At 54.3% G+C, this 20,783-nt stretch overlaps 8 protein-coding genes and 3 non-coding genes across 11 annotated transcripts; 5 read left to right on the forward strand and 6 right to left on the reverse strand.

Moving 5' to 3' along the window:
• Positions 1–2,677: 2,677 nt before the first annotated feature.
• MYCTH_2309458 (uncharacterized protein) lies at positions 2,678–3,580 on the forward strand. The gene is made up of 2 exons (XM_003665502.1): positions 2,678–3,229; positions 3,339–3,580. Exons 1-2 carry the CDS (start codon positions 2,835–2,837, stop codon positions 3,445–3,447), a joined length of 504 nt encoding a protein of 167 aa, XP_003665550.1. The 5' UTR covers positions 2,678–2,834; the 3' UTR covers positions 3,448–3,580.
• Positions 3,581–4,115: 535 nt separating this feature from the next.
• MYCTH_t140 lies at positions 4,116–4,200 on the forward strand. Its single transcript has one exon. It is a non-coding gene; the product is annotated as a tRNA-Thr (tRNA).
• A 951-nt stretch (positions 4,201–5,151) lies between these two features.
• On the reverse strand, positions 5,152–6,253 carry MYCTH_2067982 (Chloroperoxidase; the record flags this gene model as incomplete). Its single annotated transcript, XM_003665503.1, has 4 exons — positions 5,152–5,339; positions 5,475–5,746; positions 5,840–6,077; positions 6,166–6,253. 4 exons carry the CDS (start codon positions 6,251–6,253, stop codon positions 5,152–5,154), a joined length of 786 nt encoding a protein of 261 aa, XP_003665551.1.
• Positions 6,254–8,743: 2,490 nt separating this feature from the next.
• MYCTH_116679 (uncharacterized protein) lies at positions 8,744–10,525 on the reverse strand (the record flags this gene model as incomplete). The annotated part of the gene is made up of 2 exons (XM_003665504.1): positions 8,744–9,958; positions 10,159–10,525. The coding sequence occupies 2 exons, from the start codon at positions 10,523–10,525 to the stop codon at positions 9,048–9,050; spliced, it is 1,278 nt and encodes a 425-aa protein (XP_003665552.1). The 3' UTR covers positions 8,744–9,047.
• MYCTH_t149 lies at positions 8,868–8,939 on the reverse strand. Its single transcript has one exon. It is a non-coding gene; the product is annotated as a tRNA-Arg (tRNA).
• Positions 10,526–10,906: 381 nt separating the features above from the next.
• Positions 10,907–11,467, forward strand: MYCTH_2129400 (uncharacterized protein; the record flags this gene model as incomplete). Its single annotated transcript, XM_003665505.1, has 2 exons — positions 10,907–11,035; positions 11,399–11,467. The coding sequence occupies 2 exons, from the start codon at positions 10,907–10,909 to the stop codon at positions 11,465–11,467; spliced, it is 198 nt and encodes a 65-aa protein (XP_003665553.1).
• A 314-nt stretch (positions 11,468–11,781) lies between these two features.
• Positions 11,782–13,189, reverse strand: MYCTH_55576 (alcohol dehydrogenase-like protein; the record flags this gene model as incomplete). The annotated part of the gene is made up of 4 exons (XM_003665506.1): positions 11,782–11,826; positions 11,925–12,365; positions 12,504–12,896; positions 13,025–13,189. 4 exons carry the CDS (start codon positions 13,187–13,189, stop codon positions 11,782–11,784), a joined length of 1,044 nt encoding a protein of 347 aa, XP_003665554.1.
• A 961-nt stretch (positions 13,190–14,150) lies between these two features.
• MYCTH_t148 lies at positions 14,151–14,234 on the reverse strand. The gene has a single exon. It is a non-coding gene; the product is annotated as a tRNA-Lys (tRNA).
• Positions 14,235–14,711: 477 nt separating this feature from the next.
• On the reverse strand, positions 14,712–17,435 carry MYCTH_54601 (glycoside hydrolase family 2 protein; the record flags this gene model as incomplete). Its single annotated transcript, XM_003665507.1, has 1 exon — positions 14,712–17,435. One exon carries the CDS (start codon positions 17,433–17,435, stop codon positions 14,712–14,714), a length of 2,724 nt encoding a protein of 907 aa, XP_003665555.1.
• Positions 17,436–18,698: 1,263 nt separating this feature from the next.
• MYCTH_2129404 (uncharacterized protein) lies at positions 18,699–19,911 on the forward strand (the record flags this gene model as incomplete). The annotated part of the gene is made up of 4 exons (XM_003665508.1): positions 18,699–19,043; positions 19,120–19,258; positions 19,408–19,635; positions 19,694–19,911. The coding sequence occupies 4 exons, from the start codon at positions 18,699–18,701 to the stop codon at positions 19,909–19,911; spliced, it is 930 nt and encodes a 309-aa protein (XP_003665556.1).
• Positions 19,912–20,594: 683 nt separating this feature from the next.
• MYCTH_2067387 (uncharacterized protein) lies at positions 20,595–20,744 on the forward strand (the record flags this gene model as incomplete). Its single annotated transcript, XM_003665509.1, has 1 exon — positions 20,595–20,744. A coding segment is annotated over one exon (150 nt), but the record flags the coding sequence as incomplete, so codon positions are not given.
• Between the last annotated feature and the right edge of the window lie 39 nt (positions 20,745–20,783).

Here is a 20,783-nt window from a genome sequence, read left to right on the forward strand (position 1 = left end):
TAATTATTTAGTAGAGTTCTAGTTCCAATCAAGATATGTCATAAATACATCCACGCTGTCTAGGGATAGAAAATATTATCACGTTTGCTTTAAGCTGACAACTCCTGGTCAAGATTCCCACTTGATGAAACCGGAGCCATATTACATAGTGAAAAAATCCCGGCGCCAATGGCAGGCGAACTGCTCGACTAGAGCCAACTATGAAGCTGAGCATGTAAATCTTCACCCACCGCACATCAAACTCCGTTAGGACTGCAAAAGGAATGTAATTTAGTGATCAATCTCATACTCGAGAGGGTCATGACAAAAGAGGTCTAATTAGTAGGTCGCAATTTCATATACATCAGCGATCCTTCCAAGGAACTACTAAGGGTCAGGCTCCGAAGTCACTCTTTTTCCGTGCCCTAAGTAATACGCCCGCGCTTAGCCTAATAATTGACACTTCTAAACTTATTAATATATTTATATATACTAATAAAGGAGCTTCTATGCTCTAGTACTGTTACAGGATTGAGGTCTTCGGAGGCCAGGTTTGGCCGATCCACCGTTACGGTTGACGATCCGGGGCTCAGCATGTATTTAGAGAGCTTCTACCAGTGCCTCCGGCACTTGACATTAATCAACAACTATCATCACCACTTCTGAGGACCATACGAGAGTTCCAGAAGTTCTTACCACAGCGGTATGAGCGCCGTGGTTGTCCCGATTGCAGCACACCCTGCCGTGCTGTAGCAAGTATTATATATTCTATATAGCTATCATGGCTAGCGTTAAGCACTGGCTAGCAGCTAAGTAGCAGTAATCGTGTAGTTACCTATCTTAAACGTGTACAGAGTGTAGGGAGATAGGAAGGTAATGTACCCAGCTGGTACTACGCCGGTATATTGATGGGTCTGTGTACGGTAGCAATATTCGCTGTAAGCGAGTGCCGGAAACCGAGGCCCACTGGACCTCTTTTTCTACCCTCGAGAGAGATCGACTGTAAGAAAGAACTGAGAGTAGGATCACGCAGGTGGTCGACTTTTGTATTCGAGGAGTAAGCTCTACTATATACTTAGATAGGTATGTAGCGTAGGTATAGATCTACTCTAAATGTCACGTCCAGGGAATAAGTAAACATTATCGCCAACAGTTAATATACCACGGTACAGAGTAAAATAAGGGCAATTGTCGCGCTGATCATTATCATTAGACGAAATTTCAAGGACTCCGAGGAAACGAGTCAGGGAGGATCCAGCCGGCAGGGTGCCGCCCGCCGCAGGCGAACCATCCGTCAGTTTAAAACAGTAGTGGTCCACATCGATTTTGCAGTCCCGACGATCAGCCCTACCGAACCCTGTCAACGACAACACGGCGGCCCTGATATCAATCGGATGGGTTCACCGCTCCTTAAAAAAACATGCGATTGTATATTCAAACCGGCAGTGGGCCTGTTTTAAGCTCTTCCTGACCTTGATGTGATATTTCTGCTTACGGAGTAGCCACTACTCTCTCTGTACGAAGTATTGCCAGTTAGTTATCTGGCATTCTCGGATCATTTTGCCCAGAATTACTTTAGTTACAACTGCCCACGTACGGTACACGCGAGCGGCCACTGCGGTGGCAAGAACTGCGCGACTTAGCAGGACCACATAACATTTGCGGTTGAAGACTTACTGTGATTCGCACTGGGCTGGACCGCTAGTCGATTCATCGGATATGTTCCGTCTATACATTCCGTGCACGATGCACCTTGAGTTGGCAGTATGTACAAACCGTTTCTGTACGGAGTACGGAGTAACGTATCTCATACCCTTTTCGGCCACACACCTAATTCGGCCACTCAATTCACAAGCAAAAACATGACAAACAGTAGTACAATAACTCGACCAATTCTAGCTCTAGAAGTACCAAATCTATTACATTCGAACTAGAATAATCCAGAGATACCAATTATCCTATTTATTACCCTCCCTTCACCCTATATCACCCTAAAAGACTACCCCCTCTTTAAGCCCCTATAATATAGCGTTTATATCTAGTAAAATATAGAAGGTTTCGAGGTCTCGATATCGGTCTTCGTCCTGGCGGTACGGCGACGGCTCGGGGGGATTCTTCTTATCGGTGATTATGATCGTGATGTCGAAAGGAGTCGAAGAGTGGTGTTTAGAAGAAAATTAAGAAAGTTGGGTTGCTCTGGTGGATGTTCTAATTTGATGAAATTTGCTGGAAATGAGCCTGGCCGAATCGGGTATGTGGCTGAGCAGGGTATGGATGACGTTAGTTATTGTTCCACACAGTATCCTGATAATTGTCAGACCCACATCAGCCCAACAGGTGCCTCGCCCCTCGGCTCCCTTACTTTCAGCATAACCCGAGTTTATACTCCGTAATACACACACGGATTACACTCTGACTGGGGTCAGAAGCGAGTCAGTAGTCCGTACAAGCTTTCTATGCTAGGCTCTCAGAAATCCCGTATTAGCGCAACTCCACTGGTGTGCAGGTCACTACCGAAATGGGGACGTTGTCCGGCCTAGGCCCGACTGGATAGACACGCAGGGGAGGACAATCGCACTGGGTTCGGAATTCCCGCGGGCGGCCTCGACGGAAGTTCAGAGATACCGTTAGAGTATAGGACACCCGTGAAGAACTCTTTAGAACGGGCCAACAGCCACAGCTCTCTCTCTCTCTCTCTCTCTCTCTTTTCCTGTTTTTTCTTCCCTGCCACTCTCTTTAATCCCCGAATCCCCTGCCAACCGCGAGATTGCTAGTGCTGTTATCGCCGCTCTCTCACCCGCGCATTCCGTCATTCTTTGAAGAGAAAACGCAACAGGTCAGACGAGCCACCGACAATGCGTTTCACCAGCGTCCTCACCGCCGCTCTCTTCGGCGCCGCCGCGGCCGCCCCGGCCGCCCCGGCCGCCCCGGCCCCGCAGGCCGAGACGCCCAGGATCCGCGAGGCCGTCCGGATCACCGACTTCTACGCCCGCAAGGGCCCCCTCAACGGCACCCTCGACGGGCCCGTCAGCTCGGTCAGCTTCAAGATCACCCCCGTCCGCGGCAACGGCACCGTCCCCGTCTCGTGCTCGGCCACGGCCGCCGAGGGCGAGAAGTCGATCCGCTTCAAGCCCACCGCCTACCCGTGCGAGGACAGCTCGAGCCACTGGGACCAGTACTCGTTCGAGGTCAGCCGGCCCAAGCCGCTGGACGTCTTTGACATCACCGTCATCCACAAGGCCGGCCCTGGGTACGTAACCTTTTTTTTGATTTACTGCTCCCCCGTCCCCTCTCCACACAACAGCCGCCGAGTAAGCGAGAATGAAAAGAGACGAGGAGACTGACCGTTCGCGCGCTAGATTCGGAGCCCGCGGCCGTGCTTCCGTCCCCACCTACTGCCATGCCGGTGGCGCCGACTCGCTGGTCTGCGGCCAGGTTGCCAATGTCACTGTCGGCCTGCACCGCTAAACGGCGTTGGAGGGAAAAGGGACGACACGAATGGAACGAAGCAGAAATGAGCGGTTGCTGTACGATGATTGATGCAACTTTGATGTGTTACTAGTTAGACAGCGTCTGATAGCGCTCCACGCCAAATTGTGCAGAAGCAGTGTAGCCGTGGGCTTAGATTCTTCTTCATGTCTTCGGTTTCCAAAAATTTCTTTGTTGACATGGTCGTGACTTGTCTATAGGTCCCTCGAACATGAATAATTAGGTATTTTACGCCGTTGGTAGACCTAAGTCTTAAGAAACTCGAGCCTGGTTGGTGAGTTTGCCAATGGTGACAGCTGGAAACTGATAAGATCAACCCTCAACGGCACTACGGAATATGACGGGGGCTGTTGAACTGACAAAACAACGAATGGACCGGGGAGCGATTGAGGACACAAGTTTGACCAACATCCAGCTAAGAATAATAGGTGCGCAAAACGTTCGCCCCTCTTCCAAACTGAAAGTGAAAAAATTATATCTGCGTCTGACGGACGCGGACATCTGGTGCTGTTGTGGCGAGAAATATTTCTTGGCGGAGTGTATGCAATTGACGCCAAGACAGCATCAATCGGGAAAAAGGAAGTGGTGGAGTCAGCAAACCAATCATAAGCGAGGCCAATCAGCATGCGGTCAACAACCACCTGTTAGCCTTAATAGCTCAGTGGTAGAGCGCATCACTCGTACGCCTTCGGCGATATGATGAGGTCCACGGTTCAATCCCGTGTTGAGGCATAACAACTACAATCGTTTCTTTTTCATCATCGGTTGGCGATCAATTCAGAAGCTTTTTTTTCGGTTCCTTCGACGACAAAACCATATACTAACATATATCCGCCCAATCAATTGCTGCAAACACTGAAACGTCGATCATCCCTCAAAAAAGACTGTACAAAAAGCGCAATCAGAGGGATACTCCTTCCTCTTACAAAGCATGCATCTTCCGATTTAATTAATAGGTCTGACTTCAGGTTTTGATCGAATTCGACATCAATCGAGTCTCGCTAAAGTGCTACATTAGGCCGCTTGGGATTGCGCCTGGCTTCTTCAACAGCGCGTCAAGCCAGCTCAGACTCACGGATTCCGTCGGAGGTCTAATAAGCCACTCGAGTGAAACAGAGCTATTTTGCAGTGTCCTGGAAGTTGTTAGTTTGCAGCTGGGCAGAGAGGGGTTGGGGTTTGTGCATCGGGCAGGTAGTATTAGTGATATTACAACTAACAGCGACAGTCACCCAAGACGGCCGATAGGACGCAAACAAGGGTTTAACAAGAAGGCGGTGGTGCGCTACAGTTACCAGTAGCTGTAGAAGACATAGCAAGCACCCTAGAGGCAGCAAGGCATTCTTGTGATGAGGTCTGCCCAAGCTCAATCGCCGAAGGCTGCCATCATGAGGAAAAAGGAAGGGTCACATAGCGGTTGCCTTGGTCTAATAACACCTGGTGTGGGAGAAACGCAGTCTTACCAGACGGAGAAGATAGCCTGAATTAGACCAATTCCTGAGCTGCAGTTGGTTGTGGTTAACGAAGTCACCATGTATTATTGTGTTGTGTTCAACTAGCTAACTAGGTAGTCAATGAAAATGGTGCCCGTACGTGGGCTTCGTTGGCCAAGAAAAATTGTCGCTTGTATCAACCAGGAACAAAACAGTCAGACGCGCCGTTCCACCTAATGGCAGTCCGTGTCACTTAGAAACCAAAGTGGGCGCGACGGCGGGGTAACCGACGACGGTGCTTCTGAGAGCCTGACGTGCTGTTCGATCCCTCAAGCTCCTTTGTGTATTTCTCGATTTCCTCCATGGAACTGTTCAGGTCCTCCTCCTCAAAGGACGCGGCCGGCCTCTTCCAGCCAAGATGTTGAGGCAGCTGCTCATGCTCTGTTTTATTTCGGATACACGCCAGTCGGACGGGACGTACAGTATGATTAGCCACAATGCTCCAGATTGTCTGGGCTGCAACTCTTATGGAGAAAAGGGGGAGAAGCCCCGGGGGGGGGGGGGGGGGAAGCTCACCAAAGAACCATTCCACCCAGGACCTCTTGACGGTGCGCGACTCCTTGTCGCCCAGCACGACGACGTAGGCGGCCGACTCGCCGTAGGTAAAGGCGTCGCCGAGCTCCGACATCGAGTAGGTCGGGTTGGTCGCCTGGGAGGTCTTGATCCGGCCGAGTCTCGCCTTGGCGGCCATCCTGAGATCGATCGTGTCACCCTCCCAGTACGTCTTGGTCTCGTCGAAGACGGTCTGGTTGAACTGCAGGACATTGCCAAAATACGCGTCGGCCCGGCTGTCGTGTACAAAAAATAAAGATCAGCGTCCCAAGTCCAACGACGGCGGTCCTAGTTAGTTGCTTCTGGAAGCATAGGGTTGTATTAATTACCTCAGACTCGCGTCGTGCTCGAGGATGTTGTGGTTTCCGAGGTCGTTGAGCGAGAAAGTGCTCGTGTTCTTGGGGTTGGTGGTGAGTGCGAAATCGAAGAGGAAGCTGGCCAGCGTCTTGTTGATGTGGAGGGCCTCAAACAGGGCGTTCTCGGTCTGCTCCCTGGTGATGTCCTTGCCGTCGTGGGGCAGGAAGCCGTGGTTTGCCAGCGTGTTCAGCATGGGACACGGGGCTCGGACTGCGCGCAAGAGGTCCCCGTCTATTAGCATCTACCAACGGAGACACTCAAGTCCTTATTCTTTGGGTGGACGGCGCGTTCTCCTTACCGTCATACGGTCCAGGGGGGGACCAGGTGTCGAACCCCGCGAGCGCGGGGCTGATTGCTATCAAGACTGGCAGGACAGAGGCTCTCATGTTGATGAGTTGAAGTACTGGGGATATCAAACCACTGGCTCAAAGGCTAAGGGAAGGTTGATGGTGGAGTGTTACGAAATAAGGTACTTGGAGGAGGCAGCTGTTCTGCTCTTATTTATGCAACACGACTACTGCTAGGTACAGACCTAGGAGGGAGGGCCGAACTTTGGAATCCAGATCGGATCTCTAATGACTCCGCAGGAGACGGAGCCGGACTTCAAACTTGCGGCAAATGGCCCGAAGGCTGGAGTTGTGGTGCACAGCCTCTTAATGGACCGCGGTACGACATTGGGACCACGTACAGTCTTGCGAGTGGTACGGAGCTCCTGCATCAAGGATACAATGCCAAACTGCTCCCAGCTCGGGGCTGAAAGTGGCATAAGCTCGGATGCCCCGGATGTGTAGCGTATCGGGCACCGAGGGGAGCGCGACTCTTCTTCGGTCGACGCGTCACCGGGAAGGGCAGGGCAAGGAGGGTGGCATTGTCAAAAGATCGGCAGGCCCCCGACGCGGCGTGAGGTTGGCTCTGTCCCCTTACTCCAGACCCACTGCGGCATCTCGCCCTGCTTTGCTATGTACATGCTCCTTTTAAGTCCTTTCCTACACTAGCGTACTTGTCATTTATCCCTGAAACTGTGGGCGGCCCGCTTCGCGTTTATTTCAAACTTTAAGCATGTCTGGAGTAGGCAGTACTATGTAAGGTTGCATTGTGTGGTAGATTGATGGATGCGGAAATCAAGGATCTTCGTAATATCTGCTATATGGTTCGGTGATGGAGGAGGAAGAAGGAAGAGGCTGACCAGGGCCACCCTGCAGGGAAGATGTGGGTGGCTGCAACCCTGGTGGGGCCGGGAACCCTAGTTGGGCCCGGTCCACCACACATTGCAATTCGAACAACATCTTGTGCTGGCCAATCATATCTGGCGCGTTGTCAGCCGCTCGAACAGGAAGGTCGAAATACCAGGGCATGTAAGGCTCCAGACCAGGTCCTGTCTGGGGAACACGCCCCACGCCGGTCATCTAACGGCTTTCTGAAATGTATGTGAATTGAGACTCAGGTGCTGGCCAGCCCTCGAGGAGTTAGGAGACATTGGCTCAACCGGGACACGACTTTGCCCCCTCTGGCCTGCCTCAGCGTATGGCAGGTATGGAAAATGTCTGGAGATACGAAAATCCTATACCAATTCCCCGCAGACCTTGCAGCGACAAAGGAAGCCTGAGATTGCGGGATGTTGATAAGTTCGATCAGGTTACCGTAAATATGGATGTACTGTTAACTTGATGGAATTACCTAATTTTCGGAAATCACTGCCTTTCTCCTTTCCCGAATCAATCTTTCCCCGTCTAAAACTTTTGCCATTATTGCAAGATCTTGGCTAATTGGTTGCCCGGCTCAGAACGTGATCTAATAAGCCTCCGTACTGTCGTAAGGCTCGGTCATCATAGGGGCAAGATACCCTATTACGCCGTGCTCAGTTGGCAGGATCGCATGCAGGCCACTTTATTAATACTTGACGTGCCACTGTTGCGAAACACGTCATCATACGGTGGGAATCATCAGCACTGCCTCGTAACGGCGGTCGCTTGCTGACGACAACTTGCAACTTCGCCGCTGCCTTCTCAACATTGGCACCCAGATGCGCTTAGGAAGCACCGTGCTACAGCTCAGAAGGCTGCAATCCTTACGACACCACAGCGGTATACGCGCCGTGGGCGGCACTCCTGGACCAGTGGTATAGGCCTTCAGAAGTGGTGGTAAAATGCGTTGATTGTTCTCAAGTGCCGGAGGCACTTGGAGGTGTTGTCTAAATACATGTTGAACCCTGGTCTATCATCCCTGTTGGTGGGTCAGTCGGATCTGACCCGCTGGCAGTCAAATCCTGTAACACACCGCCCCGCGACGGTGTTCCGAACACGTTTTTCCCCAGGGTATTAGGAGCAGTGAATGACACTGGGGTACTGAGGACGAACTGGAAGCGAGTCGAGGGAACCTCAAGGTACAAAGCGCATTCTGTATTCTCGCCGTCAGAACAGGCCGAGGTGAAGTAGAATCATTTGTTCGAGTCTCGATGGACGATACATCGCGGCACTGGCAGTTTGCCGTCCTTGAGCTCGTTTCAAATTGAGTTTAACCATAACTGCACTTACGTATCTCCCTAACCTAATCAATACCACGTTTCTTACCATGACAGTGTTAAGCCTTCACCCTAATGTAGTGTGTGTATAATAGGTAATTACCTTACACAGCAAAGGCTTGGCAACCTCGTCGGGTAGGCCCGTTCTGTCTGTCAACTCCGCCAGTCGGCAAACTGGGAAGTGGAAGCGGAGCCTTGAGCAAGACTGGCACCCTAATTACCCCGCTTTCGCGAGAGCAGACCCTCTGAATCGTAACTACAGAGTTTGGTGTCTTACTACGTACGGACATACTAATCCTGAGCACTTGTCTAATTAGGCATCTTGATTGGGTACTTAGGTAAGCTCGAAGAGTTATCGCCTCATCAAAATGGTTCGTCTTACTCGGTACTTAGGTACCTAAAATAGCCCGAGCTTCATCCCATCATTACTGGAAATGAAAAGTGCATGGAGTTGAAACGGCAAAAGAGAAAAAATGTCCCGATCCACCCAGGGGTCGAACCTGGAACCTCCTGAATCGTAGTCAGACGCTCTGCCATTGAGCCAGCGGACCTTGATGGTAAAAATGATCCACATTTCACTACCTATTGTCGTCACTGGCCGAGTACCATCTCATTGATGCCGGGCGCGATCTTTGTAATGAATTTGAGGTAGTGTTTAATCACGTCTGGGGACGAAAGGCATTGATGACCCAGGAGCGAAACGTGGTATCGATCCAAGCCCCGAGTAACCGAAGCACGGTAAGCAGCTGGTAGATGTTTGGAAGGTTGTCAGTCATGCCGATATGCATGGGGCCAAAGACCTCGATCTTGTCAAGTCGATCGACTGCAAAGTAAAGAGACCACACGTGATCGTGGGTTAGGACGAGGGGTAGCGTGGGCAGCTGCGGGCCTGGTTTCCCGCCGCCAACACCGAGCATTTCCATCCGGCTATGCCAAGCTGCTATCCATACACCCAGCTGTAGTCGTCCTTCCTCGAGACTCGCCCCGGTAACCTTGGTCTCTATAGTCACGGCTGCAGGAGAGCGCGTCAGGGGGGGATAGTCGGTTTGGTTGATGCAGAGCTGGGCCGAAACGAGTCCCGAGGACTTCATTTGCTTGGCCAGCTCGACAAGCTTGTTCTGGATGGCAATGTCGAGCTCTGACTCCGAGCCGAGGTCAGGTGCTAGCACGAAGTCCACCATCTTGCCCTCGGCCACCTCGCCCGTAATGAGGCATGGGAGAAAGCAGGGCAAAATCCGGGCCGACGTTGCATTCTCGCAGATGACAGACGTGTGTCGCCTCGACAAGGCAAGCTCTAACAATGGTTCGTGAACCTTTGCGTTCCACGCCGCCTCGGCGCGACGGAGAGCCAAGCACTCCCTTGCGTGATCTTTGATGCTGCGGACCTTGTAAAACTCGGCGTGAGCGATGCGTGCTTGAAACGAGGCGCCCTCTGCAGTGCCGGCAAACAGAGCCGAGAGGGGAAGGTAGTCGAAAAAGCGTTCCTCGTCTTGTCCCATCCCGTCTTTATCGTTTCCTCCCTCAGGTTTCCGGTAGACAGAATCTGGGGGCGGACGACCCGGGTACAGAGCTTCGATCTTTGTGCAAATCTCGGCGGGATAGATGCCCGTCTGGTATTTCGTGACAGCGAAGATGTCGTAATAGAGCTGCCGCACATCTTCGGGGAGTTGTCCCAGGCCGGGATCGTCGTTGAGCGAGTCGAAGAGGACGGGTTTGTCGAGGCGCTGTAACCCAATGATGTTCTTGACGGGCTGGCGGCGCGGCGGGAACCTTTAGAGCTTCTGTCTTGGCGGTCGGATACGATGGATGCGGCGGAGGAATGGCTCAGGCTAGAGGGCGGGGGGAAAGCGATTCGCATTGAGAGGGTGGTGGCTGGACGTTGAGCTCGACCCGATCGGGGTGTCGCATCGGGATCCGGATCGGGTTCATCGCTGTCGGGTCTGCTATCGTCAATCTTTCGCTTCTTGGGGCCGGGCGACAGGCTCCCGGTCCGCGCGGCCGAAGACGGAGGGGTTGTCATTTCGAGCTCTCGGGGGCGCTTCAGGTTGGGGTTAATGATCGTCGTCTCGCTGCGGTCGACTCTGTAGAAATCAGGCAGGTTCGATAGCCAGTGATAGATATCAGGGTTGTTGGACATGGTTAAGGATGGGCAGTGCAGGCGTATTAGGATAACACGTGCAGTTGACTGTCTGGCGTTGGGCAAACAATTAGATGCAACTTGTAGCGTTACTGCCTGACGCGATAACGTGAAATCACGTGAAGGACCGGAAGCCCAGGCAATGAGCGGGCGGGCTGACGTCACTTTGCTACCCTGTGCAGGATCCATCCCGCAAAAGATCAAATTAACTAAGCTCTTGACGCCCAAAGCGGCTGTTCTTCGGCTGAAACCTTGCGGGGTTGTGTTTCAGGTGTCCTGGCCATAGTCTTGCGAAGGCCGTCAAGGGCGGTCGCCTCGGCAGCATGCCCAGTGCTTGGATTCCATGACCTAATTATTAGTAACTCAACCCGTGGGCTCGTCATGCTGGGCGATTCGTCCAACATGCGCAATCCGGTTACCGGAGCGGACGTGACAGTGGCCCCGAGAGGCGCTGTCCTCCTGGCGGACCTCCCCAGCCCCAAGCGCATCCCGCCTTTGGAGGCTGGCACAGTATTGAAGAGATGACGACAATTTCACTGGCGACGGAAAGCATAATTACAGCCCATTTCTAGGTATCCTTGCAGGGGCTTTGTCCCTTCTCTGTGTCCTAAGGTCAACATGTCTGCGTCCCTTTCCCCCAAATTGCACTGACATTGAAACAGAAATCCCTCGCTTTGCATCATGCAACATAGATTCATCCGATACGTTCAACAGGGAGAGAAAAGAGTGCGGAGCCGGGTTGGATCACGGACGGCGTTGTCGAAAGCCCGTTCCTACTAATTGCTCTCGCCACTTCTTCAGGGTTGCGATCTACGGCATCTGTCTCCGTCTCGGCTTCGCTTCTTGGCGGGGTTTCCCTGGGCAATCCTTCAGTCCCTGCTCGTGTTAATTCTCGCCCTCTCGATCAGCCGGCATCCCATTATCGACGACCTTCCGCCGTAGCAGACTACGTGCTTCTAGTAGTGTTACAAGTTGGGGAATGCCGAAAACAAAATATTTATGAGAGCGGCCGGACTTCAGCTCCGACGCGAGTCCTGCATACCAAACAGGCTATTCAATGTTGCATTTAACAGTTTTGTTCGCTCCAAGGAACTCTAGCATCAGCTTCCTTGGACATCGTGGACCCTACGCTGATACCAGTCCCAAGCCTCACCGAAGTACGTTTCCGGACCACGAATTATCGTTGTCACGTATTTAAACGTATATTCGAAGAATCGTGCCATGATAGCATCCACGACATTCACCAACCCCTGCTATTACTCGATCTTGATGCCAACCTTGCCAAAGTGCTTTTTGTTCAACTGATTATCACACAAGGCTTGTCAGCATCGTCTTCGACTAAGGTACTCCGCAATAATCTCGGCGTACAAAAAGAAACTATCCGCGACTGGTGACTTACCAGATGCTCATACGCCTCCTTGGCCGTGTCCAGGGTGAACACCTTGCCGTCCAGGACCGGGTGGATATCGTGCTTCTCCATGACCTCCACCATCTCCTCCATCTGGGCCTTGGACCCGACGTAGACGCCGCGGATGGTGCACACGCGCGCGAGAACCTCCAAGATGTTGTCCTTGGGCTGGAACCCGCCGAGCATGCCGATGATGGAGATGATGCCCTCGTACTTGATGGACCGGAAGCTCTGCGTCATGGTGTTTTCGCCGCCGACCTCGATGACGTGGTCGACGCCCGCGCCGCCGGGCGTCAGCTTGCGCGCCGTCTCGCCCCAGTTGGGGTCCTCACGGTAGTTGATGACGTGGTCGGCGCCCAGCTTCTTCAGAACCTCGGCCTTCTCCGCCGACGACGTGGTGGCGATGACAGTGGCGCCCGCAGCTTTGGCAAACTGTTGTCATTACAACGTTCAAAAAAAGTTTCATTGTCAGTAGGCAGCCCTGTCTCACTCAAACTTTTCGTTCTAAGGGAGGAGAAGAAGCAGCAGGAACGAGAACAGGAGGACTATTATCATCCTGGGGGATAATACACACCTGCAGCGCAACAAGCTAACACCTCCCGTGCCCTGCACGAGCACCGTCTCACCCTTCTGCAGCCTCCTCAGGCCGTAGAGGGCGTTCCAGCTGGTCAGCGCGGCGCAGGTGAGGGTGGCGGCCTCGACAAAGTCGAGGTTCGCGGGCATGCGGACGAGGCCGTCCTGGTCGAAGGCGCCGTACTGCCGCAGCGTGCCGTCGATGCACCCGCCCAGGCCCGTCTTGCTGGCGGCCTCGTCGAGGGGGCCCGACTGGTGGCCCTGGTTGAAGAGCGTCACCACACGATCGCCGGGCTTCCACTTGGTCACGCGGGGCCCGACCGCCACCACCTCGCCGGCGCCGTCGGAGCACGCGACGACGGGGAGGTTGAGCGGGAAGGGGTATTGACCCTAGAAGTTGGACGAGGGAAGGTTAGAACTCTGCTGGTTCGTATTATCATGTGTGTGTGTGTGTGTATATCTTGGTTGGGGTCACGGAATGAGAAGGGACGTCGCGGAGGGCAACGTAGCCAAGTTACCTTGGGAATCAACAAGTCGCGATAGTTGAGCGACGCGCCCCGCAACTTGACGAGCACATCAGTCTCACCGAGTTTGGGCACCGGGGCGTCCTGGTAGGCCAGCTCATCGAGCCCCTTGCCGGCGCTCTGGATGATCCACTGCTTCTGGGTAGCGGGGATAGACATGGTTTGGATGAATGGATGTACTGTGGTAAGCGTGTTTGTATCCTATAATTGCTGGCGTGGTGCGAACTATTAGAGGGAAGTGGACAGGATGACAACGTGGAACAAGTTCAGAAGTTGTGATGTGTTGATGAGAGTCTTTGGTGCTCGCGTGTTACAGACGTCTCTCTTCAGAAATATATACCTTCATTGTCCCGCTTCTACCTGCTCGGCAGCTATGGGCCCCTCTCGAATAAGCCGCTTAAGGTCAGGGACAAGACGTCATTGTTGACAATGGAAAGCGGTGGAATGTGGGTCGTCTTCAACAATGGTGGAGACGATAGTTCTTCGACAACAAATATTCACGCAGTCATAATTATTCCGAGGACTTGAATTCTCCTTATCTCACACTCCTAGAAGAATGCCACGACTCGGTAATCCGAGGTTTTCGGGGCTAGTTGATGAAGAATTTTGGGCAGTTCTGGTAATAGTGGAGTCTTAACGCCGACAGGTTTGGGGACGACTTATGTTATGTAGGCACAGATAGGGTGGGGTTCCTGGAGTGCGGGCCAGGTCAACGCTGATGAAAGTGGATGACACGCGAGATCATGACACTTGATGCTCCTCTTTTTGGAGAATCTCTTTCCCGAACAGGTCCGGGAGCCCCGTGGCCAGCATCTTGATTTGTCATATTTGGGAGGACTCCGTCAAGCTCTATGTTCACCGGACAAATATTGACACGGGGAAGGAATTTGTCATACGGAGTAGTGTTATGCTTCCAGGACAGTTCCGAGCTGAAGCAGTTCCTGGGAAGCGAAGTTGGGTTGTGCCGTGCCTAGTGCGTGCCAATCCACCATAAAAACACAGAATTTATAAATGCCGAATTATGGCCGGGAAGTCTGCTTATTTAGTAGGGGATTGCTAACCCGTGGCCGAAAAACGGCAAAAATTGTAGAAAAATATTGGCAATCGCTGCCGGGAATTGAGCCCGACGTGGGGGTCGAACCCACAACCTTGAGATGACCTGGGACTTAAGAGTCTCACGCTCTACCGATTGAGCTAGCCGGGCAGGCTAGTTTCCTTGTTGAGATTGCTTCTCTGGTACCAGACCCAAGAGCACAACCCCTGCAGCTGCCGACGGCCACAACACAACATGGGCATGCAACTAACCAAGTTTCGTCGCATCCTTTTTTCGTTGGTTTTAGAGCATCGTTTCACGTTGGGGTGTGAAATAGTCATGCAAAGGCAATATGGTGGCCCACCAAACCTAGGTCTTCCGTGTTGGGTGAAGTGGGCAAGTAGCCGCCCCGTTATACAGACAGATCACATGTCTCACATGGATATTTGAAAACGAGTGGGACTACGGTTCTTGCTGCGAAATTGAATCCTAACAGTTGTTCCACGTGAGGTGCCTCTAATGCAACCCCCAGTAGAATGAATTTAGGGAATATGCTCACCCAACTCACAAAGTACTTCCTCGCTAATGAGTGATTTCATTCGGTAGGATCTATACCATTAAGGCTATCCATGTAATGTTGGTCTTCTCTCATACATGCCACCGGTGACGGACTCTCTTTGCTTCAACGTTCTTTCCTCTCACAATGACCTCCCACGGCTTTGCATCTACCCCCATTGACCTTCCCCGAAGTGTCAATTTCTCACCCGGCCATAGGGTGACATAGTTGTCCTCCCACGTCACCGGCAGGACCTCGTTCCCGTGTACATCCACCAGCGTCAAGCTGACAAAGAACGCTGGCACCTTAGATTTGTTCTCCAGCGTCATGTCAACCCCTGAGCCGTGCCAGACATTGTGAACCGTGACGTCTGCCTGAGCCATGTTGTTTAGTGCAGTGTAGTCCGAGTAGCTGGTCACCGGCGTGAAGTACCAATCCGACTCGTCCCAGTCCAGCACATCTGGCTCCTTCGCAACCCAGTACACGTTTCGACTCAGCGCATGCCCTTGCCGTTGTGCATCGTAGAGAACCAGCCGCAAAAACACCACGTCGGTGATGTTGCCCAGAGGTCCCGCTAGTGAAAGAATGTCCTTGCTCGTGTTTGGAACAGTCGTGGTGACGGTCGTGTCCTTGTATAGGACTTTACCATGCTTATCCATGACGTCCACCTGCACTCTCCTCGTCCCGCTCTTGTCCAGGGACCGGTTGACCAGCCAGACCGCCCTCCTGACGTAGTCAAACACGACATTTTCCACCCTGCTGCCGGCCTTTGCCCCAAAGTAACTACCGGCAGGACGCATGTAGTAGTCCCACAGGTTCCAGTGCAGGCTCGGCCAGGCGTTGTTGAGCATCCAGTATATCAGGCCCGTGGCCGGCCTCTCGGCGTTCCACATGGCCGTGTAGGCGTCGAACTGAGCCCGCGTGGCCTCGTAGTCCATCAGCTGCGCCTTCATCAGGTAGTCTTCCAGGCTCGCGGGGGCGCCCCACCGGTTCCAGAGCCCGGCGTTGTAGATCACCCTCGTCGTAAATTGGGAGGTCTCCCTCGACATGTGGAATAGGCTCACGTTCGGCCGCTTCCACAGGGCCTCCAGGTCCCCCTCGCTCAGGAACCGCCTCAGCGACCCCAGCTCCGGCGTGCCCACGCCCGCGCCCAGCTCGGACCCAAAACCGAACGCGGCTCCGAGCCTCTCCCCGGTCGGCTCCGTGTCCCACCAGTACCCCGGTGGCACCCAGTCGTACGGCCCGTCCATCTTGAGCCCTCCCGGACCGGTCCGCTCGGGGTACCCGCGCTTCGAGGCCGAGGCCAGCACGGGGGCGGCCCAGTCGGCGGCTTCCAGGGCATCGAGGTAGGCGGCGGTGGCGCGGTCGTCGGGCCAGAAGTCGCTGCCGATGAGGAAGCCCAGCAGGCTGGGATGGGGCTGGAGCATGCGGGCCTCGTGGGCCATGGCGGCACGCGCGACGGCGTAGTCGGCGTCGTCCCAGACCGGCACCGGGTCGATGGCCAGGTCGCCGTTGTAGCTCCACGCCTCCCACTTGTCGCAGCACTCCCAGCCGGCAAGGATCATGACGCCCAGCCGGTCCGCCGCCGCGTACAGTTCCGAGTGCTCGTCCTTGCCCTCGAGCCGGATCGTGTTCAGGCCCAGGTCGAGTACGTACTGGAGCGTGGCCGTGTAGTCGGCCGCGGCGGTCCGTGGCGGCGCGCGGAGGAAGACGTTGGGGGAGTAGCCGGCGCCCAGGACCTGGAAGGGGCGCGAGTTGACGTGGAAGGTGGTGTCGTTGTAGGTCGGGTTCAGCCTCGCCTCGACGGTGCGCAGGCCGAAGGTGGCCGTGGACCGGTCGGACGGCGTGGTGGTGCCGCGCGTGGTGACGGTCAAGGCGGCGGTGTAGAGCGGTTGACCACCCCATTGGCGGGGCCACCAGATCTGGGGGTCGGCAATGGTCGCGGAGAGGGCGAGCTCGGTGGTGGAAAGGGGTGGGAGCGTGTACGTTCGGTGCCAGGTAATAGGGTGGTGGTGGTGATGGTGTTGTTGGTTATCAGAGTGGGGGTCCAGGGCGATGTGGCCGGTGGCCGTGATGGTGACGGTGTAGTTTTCAAGGTTATGTGCTTGGGCCTTGAGGGTCACGTTTGCTGGCTCATCTCCGAGCGTCGGCCCCAAGTGCGTCACAACCCGCAACGGCTCCAGCATGACCGCCCCGGTCTGCTTGATCTCGACGTCCCGCCAGACGCCGGTGCCGTTGTCGGCCGGCCATGGGTTCCAATCCACCCATCCGAGCGCCAGGTCGTAGTAGTAGTTGGTCGGGTACACCTGAATTGCCAGCGCATTTTCTCTGTGAACCTGTTTGGTGATGTCGTAAATCCGGCCAACGTACGAACCCGCCTGCTCCGAAGAATTGGCCACTCGTTTGCCGTTCAGAAAGATGTCGGCTCGCGAAGAGATGCCGTGTGTCTGCAGGAAGAAGTGCCTGCCCGGGCCGGGATGCAGGGAGAACTCGTTGCGATAAATCCATGGCACCAGGAATTGCGTCTCGTTGACTTTGCGCAGGTTCTCCGAGTAGAAGAGTTGATCTTCATTGTAGACGCCGGCCTCGATCAGGCAGCCCATGAGCGTACATCTCCATGTTTTGATGTGGTGCCATGACTTTGTATCGACCCCAACTTGTGAAAGACCTTCGAGGTCAGTGCCGGCCTCCACAGAAGACTGCAGTTCCCACGATGGAATCGCGGCCGTGTTTCCCGGAAAAGAGACGAGGGACGCGGCCCGTGTTATGGCCGGCCAAGCTAGGAAAAGGGCAATGGCCGCCCTTTTCGCCCGCATTCTGTTTTCCGGATTCGATGTTCTCTCGGAGAGTGAGTGAGTACAATGCCCTCCTGGGTGCCTGGTAGACACATAATTAACAATTCGGGTAAGGTAATAGGCACAAGGGAAGGGCCTCGGTGGAATGGCGACGGTCGGTACTTTATGTTGATTGTGGAGCTTGCGGTTAAACAAAAATATGTATGTATCTTTCCACGCAGGCAGGAACAAATTGGCAACTCATTCATTACGAACGACACTAATGATCTGACAAGGGTGTCTGCTATGAATGCGTGTGACGGTAAGGTTTCTCTCCCCTCTTGCCAAGTAATAGGTGCCCCCAGATCCCCGCACCTAAAAACCAACGTTACATGAACACACACGATATTGTTGTGAATGCTCCGTGCTAGGCAAGGTACCAGTAGGAATACAATTGGATACGCAGCGTCAGGAGCACACAAAATCGGATATTCTCCGTCGCGCAGAGTACTTGCGACCCACAACCGCGATCTCTCCAGGGTCGTGCTTGCCCCTGACGGCAGCTCAACTGCCACTTCCCATGCCGGTAGGCCGCCAAGTAGGGGGTAGCTGCGGATCAAGACCGCTAATGGAATTCTGCTGCTTGATGCAATTCAAATGCTGGCAGAAAAGGGAACCTCTTCTTCCATGACCCGCAAAATGGCATTATCTGCCGAAAGCTTGCACGACGTCTGCCCTGCCCAAGAGCCTAATTAGACCTAGACTCCCAGCCCACCTCCGACTGTCACCATAAATAAGTACTTTAAAAGCGAAAAAAAAGAAATACAAACTCGAAGCGTCGCTTGGTGAGACTCCTGACGGTGACACGACCTTGGCGTCTAGTAGGGATGCGGTTGCCGTTTTGGTTGCCGGCCCTGTTCGGGTTGTGCGCTACGTTGTTTTGCAAAGGATGCCGCCCTCTTGACTCGGCCTACGTAGACGAGGACCTAATATGGCATCAGAGCGAGCTATGCATCGCAGATTGCCATGTAACGCTTAATGAACTCGCCGTTCTCGTGCACAAGATCAAGCACAACACGAGAGCTCGAACCTTCGGCTGGAGGGTGCACGCCGCGGTAGAACTGATAGTCTACTCACCCGAGATCGCCGCGTTCCGGGACAAGATTCACAAGTCCAACTAGGCTCTGCAGACCCTGCTCCACACCGTCACCGTCTAAGTGGTGTGACCTCGGCCATCATGAAGCGATGTTATGTCGCGCTAATAATTTTAGGTCACTTTCTCTTTGTAACAATGCCTCCCAGGAAATGATCCTCTTTGAGCTCGACCGCCTCAAGTCGTCCATTGATGAGGCTCTACTGGCGTCCGTCCGGCCGTCGCAGGGCTTCAGTCACGGCATCTCCTCGGACGCGCGCGTCGCCCGCAACCTTCGCAATCTCGCCGAAGCAGCCAAGCAGTTTCATTCTGCCGCCAGCTCCACTGCGAGCACCATTCGCGACCACAGCGGCAGCTCGATAGGGAACTTCCCCGCATACCGTCGGGAGCGAGTTGAATCGTTCATTAGGTCCGCCCGCGAGCTCGCAGCGGGCAGTGAGACTCCCCCTTCCGTGGAGGCGGCATCGCCGCCCCCCGACCCTGTGGTCCGCATTCCCGTATCGGCTACGATCGCTCATACCGAACCTGTCCGACGTGCTGGAGCATCGACCACCCCCCCGATGGTCTGCTCAGGAGGAGGTCGAGAACGACGAGGACGACGAGGCGGAGTTTGAGGTGCTCTTTCTGAACGGGCTCGAGGATCTCGCCAGGGATAGCATCCGGAGAACCGAGTTTCAAAAAGCCATCGGCCTCCTCACCGAGGCCGTCCGGCGTAGAGAGAAGACAAGCCCCAGACAGGACCATCTCCGGCGGCTCCAGACCCAGATAGCCCTCTGCCACTTTTCCGGATTGACTGGAGGAAAGCCGAGCCTATTGTCTCTGACTTGGCTATTACAACCGTGGACTCGTTCTCGTACCTAGGGCAGGTCATCTTGACCATGCTCCATGCGGTGGCTCTCGGCTGTCTGTCGACGTATCGGTTTGATAGCGCTCTGAGCACCTGCAAAAAAGTAATCAAGGCGCAAAAAAGGTGGGCTAGGGCTACGTGTACGGTTCGGCGCACCGTCCAGGGCTGCTCGGAGACGACTGGTTTGCTTGCCACCATCTACGAGATGCAAGGCGACTACATCGCCGTCGAGATCTACCGGCGTCGGGTCCCCGAACAATTTGTCTATCATCTCCAGTCAGCATGACGTACTCGGTGAAGCGCTCAGGGACGATATACCAGAATTCAGCAACCGCTCCCCTACGGCTAGCATGCCGGGATATCTAGGATTTTACGGCCCCCGGGGGAGCCCAGATCGTGATGACCGCGCGCAATCGCCCGGAAAGCGCAACCCGAGCTTACGCAGAAACCTCACTGCCATTGGTGGCGACGTGTCGCCCTCACCACTCCTAAGGCCCAGTCGCCATCAGTGGGAATGAACAGAGATGGACACAACAAAGGAGGTTACCAGTCCCACGTCTGGTCCCATGGACGAGGCTGATGCCGATGATGAAGCGTCCACAGCCCAAATAGTCCGTGTAACACCACGTATACAGCCGGCATTAGCAACATCACCAGGAGGGCCACGCGCATCTTCGGCTCCCGGCGTCGTTGACGACGAGCAGGAGGCGAACAGGAAGCGGAAACCGAATCTGAGGCTTCCCCCATCGAGTCTCCGATTTGAAGATGGTTCAAAGGAGGCAACATATTCGCCGCCAAGCTTCCCCGGGTCGTACTTAGAAAGAGGCCGAATAATAAGGATCTGAGCCCTGCTCCCGACCTGGATGGCAAACGCACTAAGGAGTCATTCCGGGTGCTGCACGTACGCCGATACACCCTATCTGCTCCGGCCCATCAGCCGTCGCAAGTCTCTCCAGACGCCTCCTCAGATAACCACTCCATTCCGGAGTTGTTCGGAAACCCATGTCTTGGTGCCGTCTCCGCCTCGAGAGACGACGCGGCTGTTAGGGCAGCGCCAAATCACCTCGTAGCTTATACCGGCGTCTCGCGTGGCGACAGCTTACGGCACAACGGTCACGGCAGCATCAGAGAGCGTGGTGCCGACCCCTTCGTTCTCGTAGTCTCTACGTTTTTGTTGTGATAACAACAAAAATATCTCGAAAAAGCGCCAAAAACATACAACACCGGGGATTCCCCAGTCGTCACCGACCTGAGTACTAGTCCGGCGGTCAGTAGCTTGTCTAAGGGAGAGCGGACGGGATCCCGAATTCTCTACTGCCTATGGTCGTATGTACTCGCTAGGGCGCGATAGGGGGACTAATATGTAAGTGGCACTGGGCAGATCGTTTCG

This window comes from Thermothelomyces thermophilus, chromosome 5 (assembly GCF_000226095.1).
Source record: "Thermothelomyces thermophilus ATCC 42464 chromosome 5, complete sequence".
Classification (NCBI taxonomy): domain Eukaryota; kingdom Fungi; phylum Ascomycota; class Sordariomycetes; order Sordariales; family Chaetomiaceae; genus Thermothelomyces; species Thermothelomyces thermophilus.

Excerpts from the sequence above, each read along its gene's own strand:
- MYCTH_2309458 (XM_003665502.1), top strand. The coding sequence starts at position 2,835 with ATGCGTTTCACCAGCGTCCTCACCGCCGCTCTCTTCGGCGCCGCCGCG. Across the intron at positions 3,230-3,338 it reads ATCCACAAGGCCGGCCCTGG|ATTCGGAGCCCGCGGCCGTG; the intron begins GTACGTAACCTT and ends TTCGCGCGCTAG.